This window comes from Podarcis bocagei, assembly GCF_964188305.1.
Source record: "Podarcis bocagei genome assembly, chromosome: 2".
Classification (NCBI taxonomy): Eukaryota; Metazoa; Chordata; class Lepidosauria; order Squamata; family Lacertidae; genus Podarcis; species Podarcis bocagei.
Genome location: NC_138126.1, coordinates 21754068 through 21771630, shown reverse-complemented (window position 1 = coordinate 21771630; position 17563 = coordinate 21754068). Strand labels below are relative to the sequence as shown.

The following is a 17563-nucleotide window of genomic DNA, read 5'->3' as shown; positions in this document are numbered from 1 at the left end:
GGTGCTCCTTTTGTATTGCAAGGCCCGTGTGGCAAGAGCATCTTCCAGGAATTGCAGGGCTCCTGTGTTATGTTTCATGCCCACATCCGGGTGCGCTTAAGCCACCAGGTACAACTGTCCTGAAATGTGACATTCTTTCTTCTAATGAATGTTGTTTCACCATCACAACCGCCGACATTTTAAGTCACCAAGAATTACGTAACGTTTCAACTACTGGTCATTCAATTGGGTCTTGCGTCAGAGCTAGCATCAGAATTGCATGGGGGTGAGGGGGTCTGAATGATTCCGAATTCCATCCTCTAGTTTCCTTTGGGCCTGGTGATGAGGGGGGGAAATCCATATACAGTGGTACCTCAGGTTAAGAACTTATTTCTTTCTGGAGGTCCGTTCTTAACCTGAAACTGTTCTTAACCTGAAGCACCACTTTAGCTAATGGGGCCTCCCACTGCTGCCGCTGCACGATTTCTGTTCTCATCCTGAAGCAAAGTTCTTAACCTGAGGTATTATTTCTGGGTTAGCGGAGTCTGTAACCTGAAGGGTCTGTAACCTGAAGCGTCTGTAACCCGAGGTACCCACTGCCCCTTCTAGCCCAGCATCCTGTTCTCCCCATGGCCAACCGGATGCCTGTGGGGAAACCCACAAGTGGAATCTGAGCATACAAACCCTCTCTCCTGCCTGTGGTTTTCAGCAACTGGTATTCAGAAGCCTCGCTGCCTAAAACTGTGGATGCAGAGCATCAGCATCTTTACTGCAGCTGCCACGCGATTTCTGTTCTCATCCTGAGGTAAAGTTCTTAACCCAAGGTACTACTTCCAGGTTAGCGGAGTCTGTAACCTGAAGCGTCTGTAACCTGAGGTACCACTGTATAAGTGATTCTTCATGCAGGGGAACTTCCAGCTATCAATACAGTGGTACCTCGGGTTACATACACTTCAGGTTACATACGCTTCAGGTTACGTACGCGTCAGGTTACAGACTCCGCTAACCCAGAAATAGTACCTCAGGTTAAGAACTTTGCTTCAGGATGAGAACAGAAATCGCGTGGCGGCAGCAGGAGGCCCCATTAGCTAAAGTGGTACCTCAGGTTAAGAACAGTTTCAGGTTAAGAACAGACCTCCAGAACAAATTAAGTTCTTAACCCGAGGTACCACTGTACCATAATCGATCTGGGAGGGGGAGGGAAATGAGCACCTGGGATCCTGTTGTATAAGTGTTTGGTAACCTTTGACACACTCCCAGCATTGGTCTGGCCAAACATGTTGTGCTCCCGCTCTGTTTAAGCAATACAGTCGCTTTTCTGTCACTCTCATCGGAAGGCCAAGGTCTCTGTGGGGCCTTCATCAAAAGCAGCAGCAAAAATTTGTTTTAAAAAAATGCACTCAGGTCCCAGCAGCTTCCAGAAGAGGCAGACCTGGCACAGTGTCAAGTTTGAGCTGACATGGCTACTCTGTTGCATGCACAAAACATGCCGTGACTGCTGGGTGTCGTCAGTGCCGGATTTACGTATGAGCTAAACAAGCTATGGGACGCGGGTGGCGCTGTAAGTTAAACCACTGAGCCTAGGACTTGCCGATCAGAAGGTCGGCGGTTCGAATCCCCGTGACGGGGTGAGCTCCCATTGTTCGGTCCCTGCTCCTGCCAACCTAGCACTTTGAAAGCACATCAAAGTGCAAGTAGATAAATAGGTACCACTCCGGCGGGAAGGTATACAGCGTTACCATGCGCTGCTCTGGTTCGCCAGAAGCGGCTTAGTCATGCTGGCCACATGACCCGGAAGCTGTACACCGGCTCCCTCGGCCATTAAAGCAAGATGAGCACCACAACCCCAGAGTCGGTCACGACTGGACCTAATGGTCAGGGGTCCCTTTACCTTTTTAAACAAGCTATAGCTGAGGGCACCACTCTCTTGGGGGCCCCCAAAATAATTAAAAGAAAAAAAACCTGGATGTACATTTCCAAAATATAAGATAAAAAACATTTTGTTATGTGCAAATGGCTTTAGATACCTATTAGGTCCATAAGTTACCATATAGCATAGATTCAACACAAAAGATTATTATTATTATTATTATTATTATTATTATTATTATTATTAAGCAAATAATCTGTAGGAAAATGAGAAACTGAAGCAGACAAATTTGCTTCTGTAGAATGAGAAAAACTCCTGATGGATCTAGGGTCAGCCTTAGCATTAGGGCAGAGAAAGACTATCGCCTTAGAAGGCTGATGCTGGAGTGATGGGGAGTTTCAGCAAGTGTGCACACACACACACACACACACACACACACACCACTCCTCCTGGAAACCATGGAAAAGATGGGCAAATCTGTCCATTTCAGTTTCTCATTTCTTCCCTTCTTAAATTCAGTTCTCCACATTTCCACATCAGTTGGTCATAAATTCACGGGCATTTTAGTGTGAATGTCTCTCCTAATATATACATTTTTATGCAATTTTGCCCAATACTCATATCTCTGCAAACTAATTTCCCCTAATATAACACATTTTTGTATGTCGTTTTCTCCAATGTATGCCTTTCTACGCACTCTTTACCCTAGTAAAATGTGATTTTGTAAACATTGCTTGACTGGAAAATTGCATTGCAAAATTCAGAGAATTGCACATTTTGAAGGATGTTTGTGCTTTGGTTGGTATGTTGCAACAGAAAATGTGAATTAGGTAAACTTGCCTTTCAATGCAAACTAAATGGAATTTCCCCTCATCCCTAGCCTGTCAGAATTCCCTTCAGTAGGAGATTATGGCTGTATGTGCCACAAGTTACGCAAACCAGGAAGCTAGGCTGCTGCCCTCAAATTGCCTGTGTTGAAAGTGGTGGTCACTGAATTATGGATCAGTCAATTATCAGTTGATTTCTTGTCCAGATAAGTCTTGTGTGCGTCATTTAAGTTTTATTCATCAGTTCGTCCCATCCCAATGTGTGATAAAAGCCCTTTAAAAACTACACAAACCTGTGCATTATATTTGAAACAGTTTCCCTCCCACAAAATGTGCATTTTGTACATGCTTTGTGCATTTTATGCATGTTTTGACTTAGCATATCTATCTGATATGCCAGTGGCGTAGCGTGGGGGGTGCAGGGGGGGCCGGCCGCACCGGGCGCAACATCTGGGGGTTAGGGTTAGGGGGCGCAAATCCACGGGTTAGGGGCACAAATCCACGGGTTAGGGGGCACAAATTACTTGCCTTGCCCCGGGTGCTGACAACCCACGCTACGCCACTGTGATATGCATTTTGTTATGTTTTTGCACTGAGAACCAAATCATAGTATTGAGTGTGCTATTGAAAACCAAATGATACCTATGTTCCGTTTAAAAAAATGCAGACTGAGCAAACATTTCAAGGATCTTTATTAGGAATAAGTTGTTGTCAAAGCATTAAATCCTATAAATGAGATGGAGGCAAAGGGAGTGACCCAGCTAACCTCTATTAGAACAAGGCTGTCCTCACACCATTCCCTTCAGTTTTTCTGCCACTCAAGCAGTCAGTATCTATATATACTTAGTGTGTGAAGAGGCTATCCAAAATTCACAGGCCAGTCTCACTGGCCATCCTACCTAGGTAATGTGTGGTTGGCACCGTTCCAGCTCCCCATTCTTCTTGAAGAAACCCAAGTACAGTGGTACCTCAGGTTACATACACTTCAGGTTACAGACTCTGCTAACCCAGAAAAATTGCTTCAGGTTAAGAACTTTGCTTCAGGATGAGAACAGAAATCATGCTCCAGCGGCGCAGCAGCAGCGGGAGGCCCCATTAGCTAAAGTGGTGCTTCAGGTTAAGAACAATTTCAGGTTAAGAACGGACCTCTGGAACGAATTAAGTACTTAACCTGAGGTACCACTGTATTCTGGAGATACCAAATGCCTGAAGAGGGTTTACATTTTTATTCAATTCATATCACAGTAATTTCTTCCCTCGTTCAGGTTTGTTGCAATGAATAGCTATGCTACCGTGTGTTTTGTATATGGCTGCAGATCCCTCAGTGTTTGGCCTAGCTAAACTGTTCCTGAGGCATGGTTTTCACCATCTCAGGCCTCATTCTTCACATCTTTCTCCTGAACAGGTGGAATACAACCTTCTTCAGATTTCCCTGCAAAAGGAAAAATAAACAATGTTTGGGGGAAATAACTGATCAACAGAAGATCAGACCAGAGCCAGCCGGGAGTCTTTTGCCTCTAATAGGACCGCTGCTGGTGACCACCACAGTATCATCTTCAGATGCAGAGCTGGAAGCCAGGAGGAAGAGGAGGAGGCACAAGGAGGAGGGTGAAGTCCGGAAACAAGGCATAGCAGCTGCAGCTGAACGAATCAGAAATAGTAGTGGCATGGGAAACACAACATAAATATTCTATTTTTCTTCTTGGAGTGCCTACTCTAAGATAACCATGTAAAACAAGATTGGGAACCTGTGGCCCTCCAGGTGTTGTCGGACTTCTCACCAGCTTCAGCTAACATAACCTACAGGCATGTGAGGAATACAACTGGGCACCGGAGAAGGAAAGCAGGGACCAAGGCCAGTGCTTTTTTCCTAGAAAAAAATGTTTAGGAGTACTCAAATTCCACACTGCTTCACACATTAAACACTCACTTCCAGCTGAGACTCAGGAAACACCATGACAGGAAATGAGACCGCCATTGGGGCTAGCAACAGAACTGACAATTCACCGTGCTAGTGAAGAAACTATTTTTTAAAAAAATAAATAGTTTCTTCTTCCGTTAGATTAACAAAATGTTTAGGGGTATGCATCCCCCCAGAAAAAAACACTGAGCAAGGCATTGGTACAAATTTTCAATAGGAAACAATCATTCCTAAACTGTCAGCCATACACCACATTTGCACATGGCCTGCAGGGATAGAGTTACAAAACTCAGGGAGCAGCAGTATGAGTTGTAAAGGGCAGAGGAATACAGTGGTACCTCGGGTTACATACGCTTCAGGTTACATACGCTTCAGGTTACACACTCCACTAACCCAGAAATAGTGCTTCAGGTTAAGAACTTTGCTTCAGGATAAGAACAGAAATCGAGCTCCGGCGGCGCGGTGGCAGCGGGAGGCCCCATTAGCTAAAGTGGTGCTTCAGGTTAAGCACAGTTTCAGGTTAAGAACGGACCTCCGGAACAAATTAAGTACTTAACCCAAGGTACCACTGTATATGGAACAGGGAGACAGTTCCATAGAATCATAGAGCTAGAAGGCATTCTGCGGGGGACGGACGAGAAGGCTCTCGGGTTCCCTTCGAACTCTACAATCCTATGATTCTAACCACCCTGAGGGCTGACATTCTTCTTCCAGTAACTGTTGCATCACCACCTCACCTGCTGGTGTTTTAAGAGTATTTCAGATAGCCATCAGATAGTTGTCCCTCTTTAATCATCTTGCCTGGAGACTAGGTTCATTCAAAAAAATTTCCATTCAGGCAGGCATCACTGTATGTATAAACTCACAAAACCTTCAGGCTCTTTTTGCAAAATAATAACTGATGTGTTACAGTCAGGAGTGACGGGAAGGCCAACCAGATGTTGGCACAGGCAAACCAAGGGATTTGCATGCAGTATGGCATGCTGCTATTTTATTTAGAAGACAGGAATGTATGCAATATCCCCCATCTTTGGTTGCCCCCAAAATATGGAAATCTGAAATGATGATGATGATGTTGGGGGTGGGGATAATTTTCTCTGATTCTCCCAGAACTAGGTTAACCATAGTGACAAGTCCCTAGGGTCTATGAAGTCCTCAAGGATCTCATTCAGCAGTCGCCACACCTGAAGTTCCCCACACCTTTCACTCTTCCATATTTTGAAGAGAATGGGGTTTTCATATGGGCAGTGAATATCGGCCAACTGACCATACGTTCAGTATGGCCTTAGCAATGGGCCCCATCTGATGAAACTGTTTATTTTTTAATGGTGTAGTGGTTAAGAGCGGTGGACTTGTAATCTGGGGAACCGGGTTCGCCTCTCCGCTCCTCCACATGCAGCTGCTGGGTGACCTTGGGCCAGTCACACTTCTCTGAAGTCTCTCAGTACCATTCACCTCACAGAGTGTTTGTTGTGGGGGAGGAAGGGAAAGGATAATGTTAGCCGTTTTGAGACTCCTTAGGGTAGTGATAAAGCAGGATATCAAATCCAAACTCTTCTTCTTCTTCTTCTTCTTCTTCAGTTTTTATTTTGCCCTAAAAGGCTCTCCAGATTCTTTTAAATGTGGGAGATGTATAACACTTCACCATCACAATGCTACAATAATATCACACATTTATATTTTAAAAAACAAAACAAAAAACCTTTCTCCTCAATGCCATTAACCATAACGTCAGTAACCGGAAACGAATATCTTAATATGGGTGTGAGAGTTTTAATCTGTTTTTAGTTTACTGATAACTTTTTTCTTTAAAAATCTTAAATTATTGTTGTTAATTCTTCTTACTGATGAAGTTTATCTATTTGTAAAACACTCTGAGCGTCTCTTAACAATCAAATGGCATATACATTTTCTGCAATAAATAAATAAATAATAGGACATTAGAACAACAAAAGCTCTTATAGGACTGTAAATACCCTTTAAGGTGGCAAGGAACTCTTTCCAGCTTTTTCTGATGTTTTGATGGTTTCTAGTCCCTGTAGCATCCTAATCCCATATAGTTACTCATTACTATACTATTCATTCCTATTTTATTTATTTAAAAGGTTTTTTGCTTATGAATGTAACAGATAGGTTATGAATGCAACAGGTAATTGGGTATATCACATCTCTCGATCATGCACATCTATCCTAACAGCTACACCTTAAATGGAGAAATTGAAAAGAGTCTCCTTCTTCCTCAAATCTTCTGGGGCATCCACACCCAGTTACTCAAAGCATCATCAGACTGTCCTTCAGCCATTCTATGGGTGAAGCTTCTCCAGAATTACTGCTGTACAGTTGGGCAGAAGGGGCTATCATTCAAAACACCCAAGACAAACCCAACCCAACCCAAGACAAAAGAAGGTAAAAAAACAACACTGAAACTTCTAGAACTCAAGTTTCTGATTTACATTCCTATGGCAGATCTTCTACCTGTTCTCCAAAGAACATTCCCCCTTTCTCATTCATTTTTTAGAGACCCTCTGATTCGTGGTCTAGAGTTGCTGTGGTTCCAGTTTTTGGTAATGTTCTGAGTTATCCCCCACGGCCAGCTCACATCGCATTTTTGTTCCTTACAGACTCACCCTGATGGGTTTCTCCTGTTCCTCAGTATCCCCTGCAGCCCACTCCAAAGAGGAAAGTTAGGTACTGCTGAGGATCCAGACTCTCATATGAAAAACACCTGGGCAGGGAGCATCTGCCCATCTGTACGTATGCAAAAGTCAATGACCAACTGGCTTTGCTCACCCAGTGGGAGGAGGCTACACCTTGGCAGCATCAGAATGTATGTCAGGGGTCAGAGAGACCTTGCTTTTACATAAATTGGAAGAAGGTGCAGGGGGAAAGACAAAGGGCTGCCTCCAAAATAAGTCATACTCAGAGAAGACCCACAACAATTAAAGGACATGACTAAGATAAGACCATTGATTTGCGTGTGTCTACTCTGAGTAGAACTTAAAGGATTCAGCCCAAGGTTATTGTCATCCTCCTATCTTTTGGCCACGGAGTAATACCAATGTCCACAAATATAACCAAAGAGTAGCCTGTCTCTCAGAACAAGATGCAGTGCTTAAGTGAATAATTGTGTGACTCTTCTGTCAGCATCCAATCCATGGACTGGCTGGACACAGAGAAGTGGTAGAAGGCACCAGGTAGGTAACCCCCAAGGGAAGAAGGATCAAAGCCCGGGGATTGGTGGTGGGAGTGGTCAGATGGAGAAGAAGGAGCAGACTGGCAGGAGGAGGTGTTGGAATCTGAAGAGGTAACAAGGTTCAGTGAGCAGGAAGAGTCTGTAGCAGAGGGAAGCCCAGAATCAGAGGCAGAAGCAGAAGCTGGAGAGGAGGGGGGTCAATAGGTAGAGAAGAGTCAGGCTGGTGAAGAAGCCAGGGTGTCTTCCACTCCTACTGTGACCAGCTCTCCCACCCCCTGTTCTCCTAGAACCAGAAGAGTTATGAAGAGGGACGAGCAAAGACAGGCACAATGGCAGAGTCTCAGATTGGTTAGGAGGGATTTGGGGGAGGAGGAGACATAAGCATCTGTGGCAGCCTTTCTCAACCTGTGGGTCCCCAGATGTTGAACTACAGCTCCCATCACCCCTAGCTAGCAAGGCCAGAGTTCAGGGCTGATGGGAGTTGTAGTCCAACAACATCTGGGGACCCACAGGTTGAGAACCACTGATCTATGGGAAGGTGATTCAGTTGTTACTGAATCGGGGATGAATATATCAGTTGATTTCTTCTCCAGATAAGTCTTTCATGTTTCAGTTAAGTTTTGTTCATCAGTTCAACCCATCCTAAAGTGTAAAAAAAAAATCACTTTAAAAACTACACAGCGTTTGATTTGCTTTTGAAAGTGTTTCCCTCCCACGAAATGTGCATTTTGTACATGTTTTGTGCATTCTGTACATATTTAGACAACGTATCCATTTTATATGCATTTTGTTATGTTATTGAGCTGAGATCTGGATTGCAGTATTTAGTGTACTGTGAAAATCAAATGATACCTGTGTTCTGATCTGCATATCATTTCCAATAGCATTGGCTCAATTAAAAAATGCAGATGGAAAAGAAGTTTCAAGCATCCCTATTATGAATATGTTGTTGTGGAAGCATTAAAATCCTATAAATAGGATGGAGGCAATGGGGTTGATCCAGCTAACCTCTAATAGAACAAGGCTGTCCTCACACCATTCCCTTCAGTTTTTCTGCCAATCAAGCAGTCAATATCCATATATACTAAGTGTGCCAGATTCCCATTGTTCCAGGTCCCCATTTTTCTTGAAGAAACATAAGTATTCTGGAGATACCATATGCCTGAAGAGGGTTTACCATAGAATTATCATAGAATTATCATAGAATCATAGAGTTGGAATAGACCACAAGGGCCATCGAGTCCAACCCGCTGCCAAGCAGGAAACACCATCAGAGCACTCCTGACATATGGTTGTCAAGCCTCTGCTTAAAGACCTCCAAAGTAGGAGACTCCACCACACTCCTTGGCAGCAAATTCCACTGTCGAACAGCTCTTACTGTCAGGAAGTTCTTCCTAATGTTTAGGTGGAATCTTCTTTCTTGTAGTTTGGATCCATTGCTCCGTGTCCGCTTCTCTGGAGCAGCAGAAAACAACCTTTCTCCCTCCTCTATGTGACATCCTTTTATATATTTGAACATGGCTATCATATCACCCCTTAACCTCCTCTTCTCCAGGCTAAACATGCCCAGATCCCTTAGCCGTTCCTCATAAGGCATCGTTTCCAGGCCTTTGACCATTTTGGTTGCCCTCCTCTGGACACGTTCCAGTTTGTCAGTGTCCTTCTTGAACTGTGGTGCCCAGAACTGGACACAGAACTCCAGGTGAGGTCTGACCAGAGCAGAATACAGTGGCACTATTACTTCCCTTGGTTTACATTTTTATTCAATTCATATCACAGTAATTTCTTCCTTCATTCAGGTTTGTTGCGATGCTATGTTTTGTACATGGCTCCAGATCCAACAAAGTGTGGGCCTAGCTAAACTGTTCCTGAGGCCTGGTTTTCGCCATCTCGAGCCTCATTCTTCACATCTTTCTCCTGAGCAGGTGGTATACAACCTTCTTCAGATTTCCCTGCAAATGGAAAAAAGAGAGGGTAGGAGGAAAGAACTGATCAACAAAAGATCGCTCCTCATGCAGGAGATCTGATTAGTTTCCTGTTTTAAATCAAAAATAGGCCAAAATCCTCCCATTCTGAATTGTTATGGTACCTGTAATGGCTATGAGTTACTCGTGCGTAAACTGGTGCCTCTCTAGGCTAATTTGCCTTGTTAAACCTTTCTGACTGCACAGCCCCTTCTCATCGTGGCTGCCTCAGTCACTGGCAGAATCCGTCAGTGGGCGTTTCTTGAACCTCTTCCAACATAAAAGTTGTTTGACACCCAGTCTCCTCCTCCTCTCACTGCACGGGAGTCTTCTGCGCAGGGAAGGCGTGGGTAGCGGAGGACCTGGGCTCTCCTCACTGATGTCCAGTGAAAAGTCCTGGAGCCCTCTCTCCACTTCCCCCGTCTGCCCCCCTTTATCCCTGGTGTTGCGCCGATTGGCTTCCCCCTCTACTGAGCTGTTTCTCCCCCTGCTGCTGGGTCCTTCGCCAGCATCATCTGGGAGCCTCCCCTTCGCCTCTCGCTCCGATGTCAGTTCCCTGACAGTACCCTTTGTGCCCCATTGAAGATAGCGTCCTAAGCTCATTCAAGGGAAAAGTACTCTAAGGTGGCTGAGGGGAGCAAGTATTCCCTTCATCCGCTCACTTTTTAAAGAAAATGTCTCATCGTGGTGAATCCTACACTGATGACAGCAAAGCATTTCATCCTCAGGCTCTAGCCATCATGTCTCCTGTACCAGAACGCTGCGGGGACTAAAAATGAATTTTAAAAAATGAAAAAGGAGGATAGGGAACACATGGCCCTCCAGATGTTGTTTGCTTGTAATGCTCATCCCTGACCACTAACCACTATGGATGAACAGATCTGCCCATTTTGGTTCTCCCAGGTTCTCATTTCTCTGTTCTTAATTTCAGTTCTCTGCATTTTTTGCACAGTTGGCGATATATATATATATATATATATATATTCATGAAAAGTTGTGTAGCAGATAATATGATGTGGTTCAGTTGGTAGCTTAATATTCTCACTGTATTTTTAATGTTTCATAAACCCAGAGGTTAAGCCAGTGATGGCGTCGGGAGAGGAGCAGGAACCTTGGAGCTCTGAAGGAACAATACTGCCATATGGAGTTTTTAGAGAACTCACTTGCTTCTAATGCATTTGCTAGATGAGTGGCCAGGAAAGCACATCGTGGACCAGGTGGCATCCATTTGTGCTGGGCTGCCTCTGTGGTGATGTGGAAGATGTTCTGCTCTGTGGCGTTGTAGACGGGCCACTGTTCTTCTTTCGGCGCAGACTCATTGGGATTCCTATAGAGGCAGCAAAGAAATCATTGCCACATTACGACTTCAGACTGATTTAAGGGTGAAGCAACCAGTACTTAAAGCAGACATTGCTGACATGATTGTCAGCATCGAGTTGTCATCCCTAGAATATTTTCAGTCCTGAAATCCCACAATCAGTTATCAAATGGAGAGGGGCATTAAACGTATTAAAAGGGCATGTCTGTATATATGGGCAAGCATACTTAGTCCTTGGCACAGAAAGGTTAATACCTTACCCGCTTCTGGCAAACTCCGCCCAGTATCGCATCACTCTCCGGCTCAATTCCACCTCCGTCTCCGATGGGTCTTTCCGCAGTGACGCTGCCAAGTTTCCAAACAAGTAGGGGATCTCTGCTCCATGGGGGGTCCCTATCCACTCTGGCCAAGGAAAGCCAGAACTGCGGTGGCTGAAGGAATAAACATAAGCTGGGCTCCCAACCTCCCTGGCCTCTGCAGCAAACTCCATCACTGGGCATAAAAAGGGATAATCTCCCAAAAACTGAATCAAGGCCAAACGGTACCGCTCTGGCCCTTGAAAGTATTCAGCATACTTCAGGGCTATAGCCCTCGCAACCTCTTCTGTTTTCAGAGTTTCCAGCACCCGCTCAAGAAGCTGTTCCCAGGTCAGGATCCCATCATTTACTTCAGCACTAGGAAGCATAAGGTATACCAGGAATGAGTCTTCATTAGCCGTGACACCAGTGAGAATGGGTTTGCCTTGAATGCCTCTCTCCAGGAGCTTTCGGGGGTCATCGGTGAGAAATTCCCCATCCGTTGTTATTGATCTGATACCACAGAGTTCAGAAAGTGCATGGCTCTCAATTTCCTTTCCCTGTAGGCAGCTGACCATTGCACTGTGGTTAGTTTTAGGACACCCCATGAGCTGACTCACCATCGCTGATTCTCTTTCAGCCTTTTCCGGACTCCTCCAGGCCCAGTGTGCAGTGGGAACTCCAGTATGCAACACACCACGGGCAACAAGGGGTTGGCTTGCCAGTGAAAGCAGGTGGAAACCTGCTAAAGCTCCTCCTTCACCTAAGCCAAGGAGAGTCAACCGAGCTGGATCCCCGCCAAAGACAGCTGCATTCTCACTCACCCACTTCAGAGCCAGATGTTGGTCCCACAACGCAACATTTCCTGGGGCAGCTGGCGGCAGGTACAGGAACCCCAGGATCCCCATGCGGAAATTCAAGTTGCACACAATGACATTCTCTGTAGCAGCTAGTAAGCCTCCATTTAAGACATCTGCTGAGGCTGAGTTCATGCTAAAACCCCCACCATGGATCCATACAAGGACAGGCACTGGTGTGACTGGTCGTGGATGAGGCACCCAGATGTTGAGGAAGAGGCAGTCCTCTGAAAGTGGTGTGTTTGGAGTCCATATGGGTCGATCAGGGAAGGAATCGTTATTAAACTGAAGGCAAGAGTTGCCAAAGGTGGTGGCCTCCAAGACCTGGCTCCATGGCTGATGTGGAACCGGCTTCTGGAAACGCAGTTTGCCTATGGGGGGCTCAGCATAGGGGATGCCCAGGTAAGCGGTCACAGAGCCAGAGCCAGCCGGGAGTCTTTTGCCTCTAATAGGACCGCTGCTGGTGACCACCACAGTATCATCTTCAGATGCAGAGCTGGAAGCCAGGAGGAAGAGGAGGAGGCACAAGGAGGAGGGTGAAGTCCGGAAACAAGGCATAGCGTCTGCAGCTGAAAGAATCAGAAATAGGAGCGGCATGGGGCAGAGGCGTAGGAAGGGGGCAGGGGGGCAGGTCACCCCAGGTGCCATCACGGAGGGGGGTCACAAATTATCAAGGAACAATTACTGCCCTACTAGGGCGGTTTATAAAAGACTTTTTTTTAAAAAAAAAGCCTGCTCCAAAGGTCTTATCTTACTACACTAGGGATTATATAGCTATACAGTCGTACCTCGGGTTACATACGCTTCAGGTTACATACACTTCAGGTTACAGACTCTGCTAACCCAGAAATAGTACCTCGGGTAAGAACTTTGCTTCAGGATGAGAACAGAAATTGTGCTCCGGCAGCATGGCAGCAGCAGGAGGCCCCATCAGCTAAAGTGGTGCTTCAGGTTAAGAACAGTTTCAGGTTAAGAACGGACCTCCGGAACAAATTAAGTTCTTAACCCGAGGTACCCCTGTATATGAAATTTCGTGCATATCAGTTAATATCTTGACCCTCCTCCACAAAAATAGCTGCTTACTCAGCCGTTTTCCTATGTAGTGAAGGCTGAAATTTCAATTCAGTGGAGCAGGGTCAAGATATGAACTGATATGCATGAAATTTCAGATATAGCTATATAATCCCTAGTGTAGTAAGATTTGGAGCAGGCATTTTTTTTTAAGGGTATTTTTATGAACCGCCCTACTGCCCTAACCTCTGCTGGGCTTCCTGGGTCCTGGAAAGTCGGCCTATGTGAAGAAAATGAGACTAGGCTGAGTAGATTAGGCTTTGCCTTGCCTTCACCCCACCCCCTGCATGCAACCAATTGACTAGCTGGGTTGGAGGCAGGGCGAAGGCAAGGCAAGGCCAAATCTACTTAGCCTAGTCTCATTTTCTTCACATAAGCCGACTTTCCGGGCTGCTGGGAAAGCCTGACAAGGCCGCTGCCTGTGCTGCGCACCCCCTTCAGGCCCCAATCCCCCTCTGAAAAGTCTCTGCTTCCCCCAAAAGCGGAGCGTGTGGGACAGTGACAGTGCCACTGCCCAGTTTTGCCCATGCATGGCACCAGGAGGAGCAGCTCAATGCCGCCCTGAGCACTCAGCAGGGCAGCCTCCCCTTTGCCCTCAGTCTCCCCTGCATGAAGCTAGGACCTCCCAAAAGCAGTTGTGTAATTAAAAGAAGATGAGAAAAATCAGCAAAGCAATTCTGTGGCTAACTGACCAATTCCTTTAAGTAGGGACTATTAATGAAGTTCACACTTTTGACAACCAGTCTGATGCTTTTGCAGAAAAATATTCCTAGACACAAGACTTTTATTTTTTATTTTTTAAGCCCTTTCAGTCTCCCATCTCGAGGCTAAGTACAGCAAACTGTACATTCCCACCCCTCTCCCCAAGGCTGGGTTGTTTACTTCTGTGTGCTTGTGTATCTGTGTCTCCCTTGTATCTCTTAGGGACTTTCCTTTCCTTTGCTATCTATCCCGTCTTATGCACCCTGGGCTCGGGAATAAGTCCCACTCATCATGATGAGACTAGATTTCTGCTGTGCAGTCCTGTTTCTTAAATAAATGTTTTCCTTTTCGGATAATACAGAGCATGGTGAAATCACAATAAATAAAACCTCCCCTTCAGTAGTTTCAAGCACTACTACAGGTTCCACATAATATCTGTACCGCATTGTTTACTGTGACAGCACCTGCACTTTGGAACTCCCCGCCTATTGCAACAAAGCACGTGCCTTTGCTAGACTCTTTTCGGGCACCTGCTAAAAGCATTCTTCTTTAGGCAAGCATACCTAGATGCTTAGGAAGTTGAAGTAATTTTAATCTTTTGTATGTTTTAAAGTAGGATTGTTAATTTTTCTTGATTCTATCTACTGCTGTGGTGTGTTTTTTGGGGTTTTTTGTTTTGGTAAACCACTTTGCAGGTTTTTTAAAATACATTTTATTAAATAAATAAACAATAAATATAAATACAATAACACAAGCCATCACTTGATCATGCACATCTATCTTAACAGCTACACCTTAAATAGAGAAATTGAAGAGAGTCCCCTTCTTGTTCAAATCTGCTGGGGCATCTACACCCAGTTACTCAAAGCATCACCAAACTGTACTATGGGTGAAGTTTCTCCACAACTACTGCTGTACGGTTGGGCAGAAGGGGTTATCATTCAAATCTCCAAAGACCTCCAAACCTCCCACAAAAAGGGGTGTGGGTGAGTGGGTGTATATATATATATATGCTGACACTTCTAGAACTCGAGTTTCTGATTTCCATTCCTATGGCAGATCTTCTACCTATTCTCCCATTCTCATTCATTTTTTAGAAGCACTTTGATTTGTGGTCTAGGGTTGTTGTGGTTCCAATTTTTGGTAATGTTCTGAGTTATCCCCCATGGCCAACTCACATCGCATTTCTGTTCCTTACAGACTCACCCTGATGGGGTTCTCCTGCTCCTCAGTGTCCCCTGCAGCTCACTCTGAAGAGGAAAGGTAGGTACTGCTGAGGATCCAGAGACTCTTATGAAAAACACCTGGGCATGGTAGCATCTGCCCATCTGTACGTAAGCAAAAGTCAATGACCGACTGGCTTTGCTCACCCAGTGGGAGGAGGCTACATCTTGGCAGCATCCGAATGTATGTCAGGGGTCAGAGAGACCTTGCTTTTACATAAATTGGGGGAAGGTCAGGGGGAAAGACAAAGGGCTGCCTCCAAAATAAGTCATACCCAGAGGAGATCCACTACAATTAAAGGACATGACTATGATAGGACCATTGATTTCCATGTGTCCACTCTGAATAGAATTTAAAAGGATTCAGCCCAAAGTTATTGCAATCCTCCTGTCCTTTGGCTACGGAGTAATACCAATGTCCACAAATACAACTAACCAGTAGCCTGGCTCTCAGAACAAAATGCAGTGCTTAAGTGAAAACCAGTGTGGTGTAGTGGTTAAGAGTGGTAGTCTCGTAAGCTGGGGAACCGGGTTCGCGTTTCCGCTCCTCCACATGCAGCTGCTGGGTGACCTTGGGCCAGTCACACTTCTCTGAAGTCTCTCAGCCTCACTCACCTCACAGAGTGTTTGCTGTGAGGGAGGAAGGGAAAGGAGAATGTTAGCCGCTTTGAGACTCCTGAAGGGGAGTGAAAGGCGGGATATCAAATCCAAACTCCTCCTCCTCTTCTTCTTCTTCTTCTTCTTCTTCTTCTTCTTCTTCTTCTGTCAGCACAAAGGGCTTGTCATGGGCCAGGAGTCGGCTTCACCTGCTGAGCAGCAGCCTGAAGTTGCAGAAGGCAGAGTGACTCCACCTGCTGCTGATCAACCTTCTAGCTCATGAGGAGAACCAAATGGCTCCAGCTTTCTTAAGCAGGGTTTGCAGCGTCAGTCAGTTGCTAGAAACAACATTTGTCATTCCTGGCCAGACCTTGCGGCTTTTTGCTTCTTGTGACCCTGGACTCTCAGCTTCCTTGATCCCCCGGACTGTTAAACTACGTGAACTGAGATACTCCTGACTTTAGGACTGGACTGAACTTTGCGTACGGACTCTGCCTCCAGGCAAATACCCACCCACCCTGAGACTTGACTGGTTGGCTGGCCACTCCTGCCACTGAGCTCTGCCATGGGTGGGCATCATGGGATACAAGAGGGCTTGGCTCATAGGGGTTATTCTTCTTATATTGTCTTCTGGATAGGAACCACAACAACCCCTCATTTAAGAAACCTGGAACTCCATTTTGGATTTTTAAGTAGCAGCTTTCGAACAATACACACCCATTCCTAAGATATCATTGCAGGCAATGATATTTATTCATATATCCTAAACGCACCACCGTCTCCACTGTCCATCATTCCAAGGAAACTGAATCCTGCATAAGCACTGCGATCCTGTTGGCATGCAACTCTTTACAGCGTGTCAATGTTTGAGGCATGCTGGGTTCAAACCTAGTTTTATCCTTGCTTTTTTCCCTGCACTTTATGCTTCCACCACTCTATGAGGTTTATTCTTTTCTATACAGATTTACAACTATACCTGTAATGAATCCCAGCTTTCTCACTCTGGTTGTATGAAGCCAGGGCTGAAGATCCTGTGGCCCTCCATCTATTGTTTGGCTGCAGCTCCCACCAGAAGAGATTGGGTAGAGATAATAGCAAATGTAGCCCAACAAGATAGGAACGTCTACTGGGTCTCTGTTCCAGCATAAGCACTGGGTAGCCTGGTTCTACTGATACACTGGTTAACCAGTAGGTCACTTCACCGGAGGCGAATGAGATTGTCACTAGGATTTCTTTAATTTTAATGCTGCTGAGGAAACATTTCAATTTAAAAAAAGAATGTGGCTGGTAAACTCTTTCCATGCTATTTAAAATATAGATCATGTAAGTTAAGTTGTATGGGATCAGTTCCAATCTGTTACCCCCGAGGATGTGGACAGGCTGCTTGGACGAGTGAAACCAACCACTTGTCTCCTTGATCCTTCCCCACCCTGGCTTATAAAAGCTAGCCGGGAAGGACTAGGTGATGGGCTTCGCGGGGTGGTGAATGCTTCTCTCTGCGAGGGAGCCTTCCCAGACCCACTGAAAGAGGCGGTTATCAAACCGCTTCTTAAAAAACCATCTTTAGATGCGGCCAATATGGCCAACTATCACCCAGTCTCAAATCTTCCATTCTTGGGCAAAGTGATTGAGCGAGTGGTTGCTGAACAACTCCAGGCTCGCCTGGAAGAAGCGGACCATTTGGATCCCTTCCAGTCGAGATTCAGGCCTCATCGTGGGACTGAAACTGCCTTGGTCGCGCTGGT

The 17563-nt window shown here is 45.5% G+C and overlaps 1 protein-coding gene and 2 long non-coding RNA genes across 4 annotated transcripts in view; 2 read left to right on the top strand and 1 right to left on the bottom strand.

The window, feature by feature from the left end:
- The window catches only part of LOC308581388, a 308379-nt gene extending 307020 nt beyond the window's left edge, over window positions 1-1359 (top strand). Inside the window, exon 2 of the long non-coding RNA XR_014005042.1 lies at window positions 856-1359. This is a non-coding gene — a long non-coding RNA (uncharacterized lncRNA). The remainder of the gene's footprint in view (window positions 1-855) is intronic.
- Window positions 1360-3887: 2528 nt separating this feature from the next.
- On the bottom strand, window positions 3888-15329 carry LOC308580674 (cholinesterase-like). 2 transcript variants are annotated; one of them, XM_081182667.1, is made up of 5 exons: window positions 15205-15329; window positions 11333-12794; window positions 10918-11081; window positions 9606-9742; window positions 3888-3967 (listed from the first exon to the last, which is right to left on the bottom strand). In XM_081182667.1, exons 2-4 carry the CDS (start codon window positions 12781-12783, stop codon window positions 9648-9650), a joined length of 1710 nt encoding a protein of 569 aa, XP_081038793.1. In that variant the 5' UTR covers window positions 12784-12794; window positions 15205-15329; the 3' UTR covers window positions 3888-3967; window positions 9606-9647. The 2 variants fall into 2 exon arrangements, with proteins under 2 accessions (XP_081038793.1, XP_081038794.1); XM_081182668.1 differs by lacking the exon at window positions 9606-9742 and having other exon boundaries at window positions 3888-4108.
- Window positions 15220-17150, top strand: LOC308581429. The gene is made up of 2 exons (XR_014005082.1): window positions 15220-15328; window positions 15991-17150. It is a non-coding gene; the product is annotated as an uncharacterized lncRNA (long non-coding RNA).
- The last annotated feature ends 413 nt before the right edge of the window (window positions 17151-17563 follow it).

Excerpts from the sequence above, each read along its gene's own strand:
- LOC308580674 (XM_081182667.1), bottom strand. The coding sequence starts at position 12,783 with ATGCCTTGTTTCCGGACTTCACCCTCCTCCTTGTGCCTCCTCCTCTTC. Across the intron at positions 11,082-11,332 it reads GCGGAGTTTGCCAGAAGCGG|GAATCCCAATGAGTCTGCGC; the intron begins GTAAGGTATTAA and ends CTGCCTCTATAG. Across the intron at positions 9,743-10,917 it reads AGCAAATGCATTAGAAGCAA|GGAAATCTGAAGAAGGTTGT; the intron begins GTGAGTTCTCTA and ends TTCCATTTGCAG.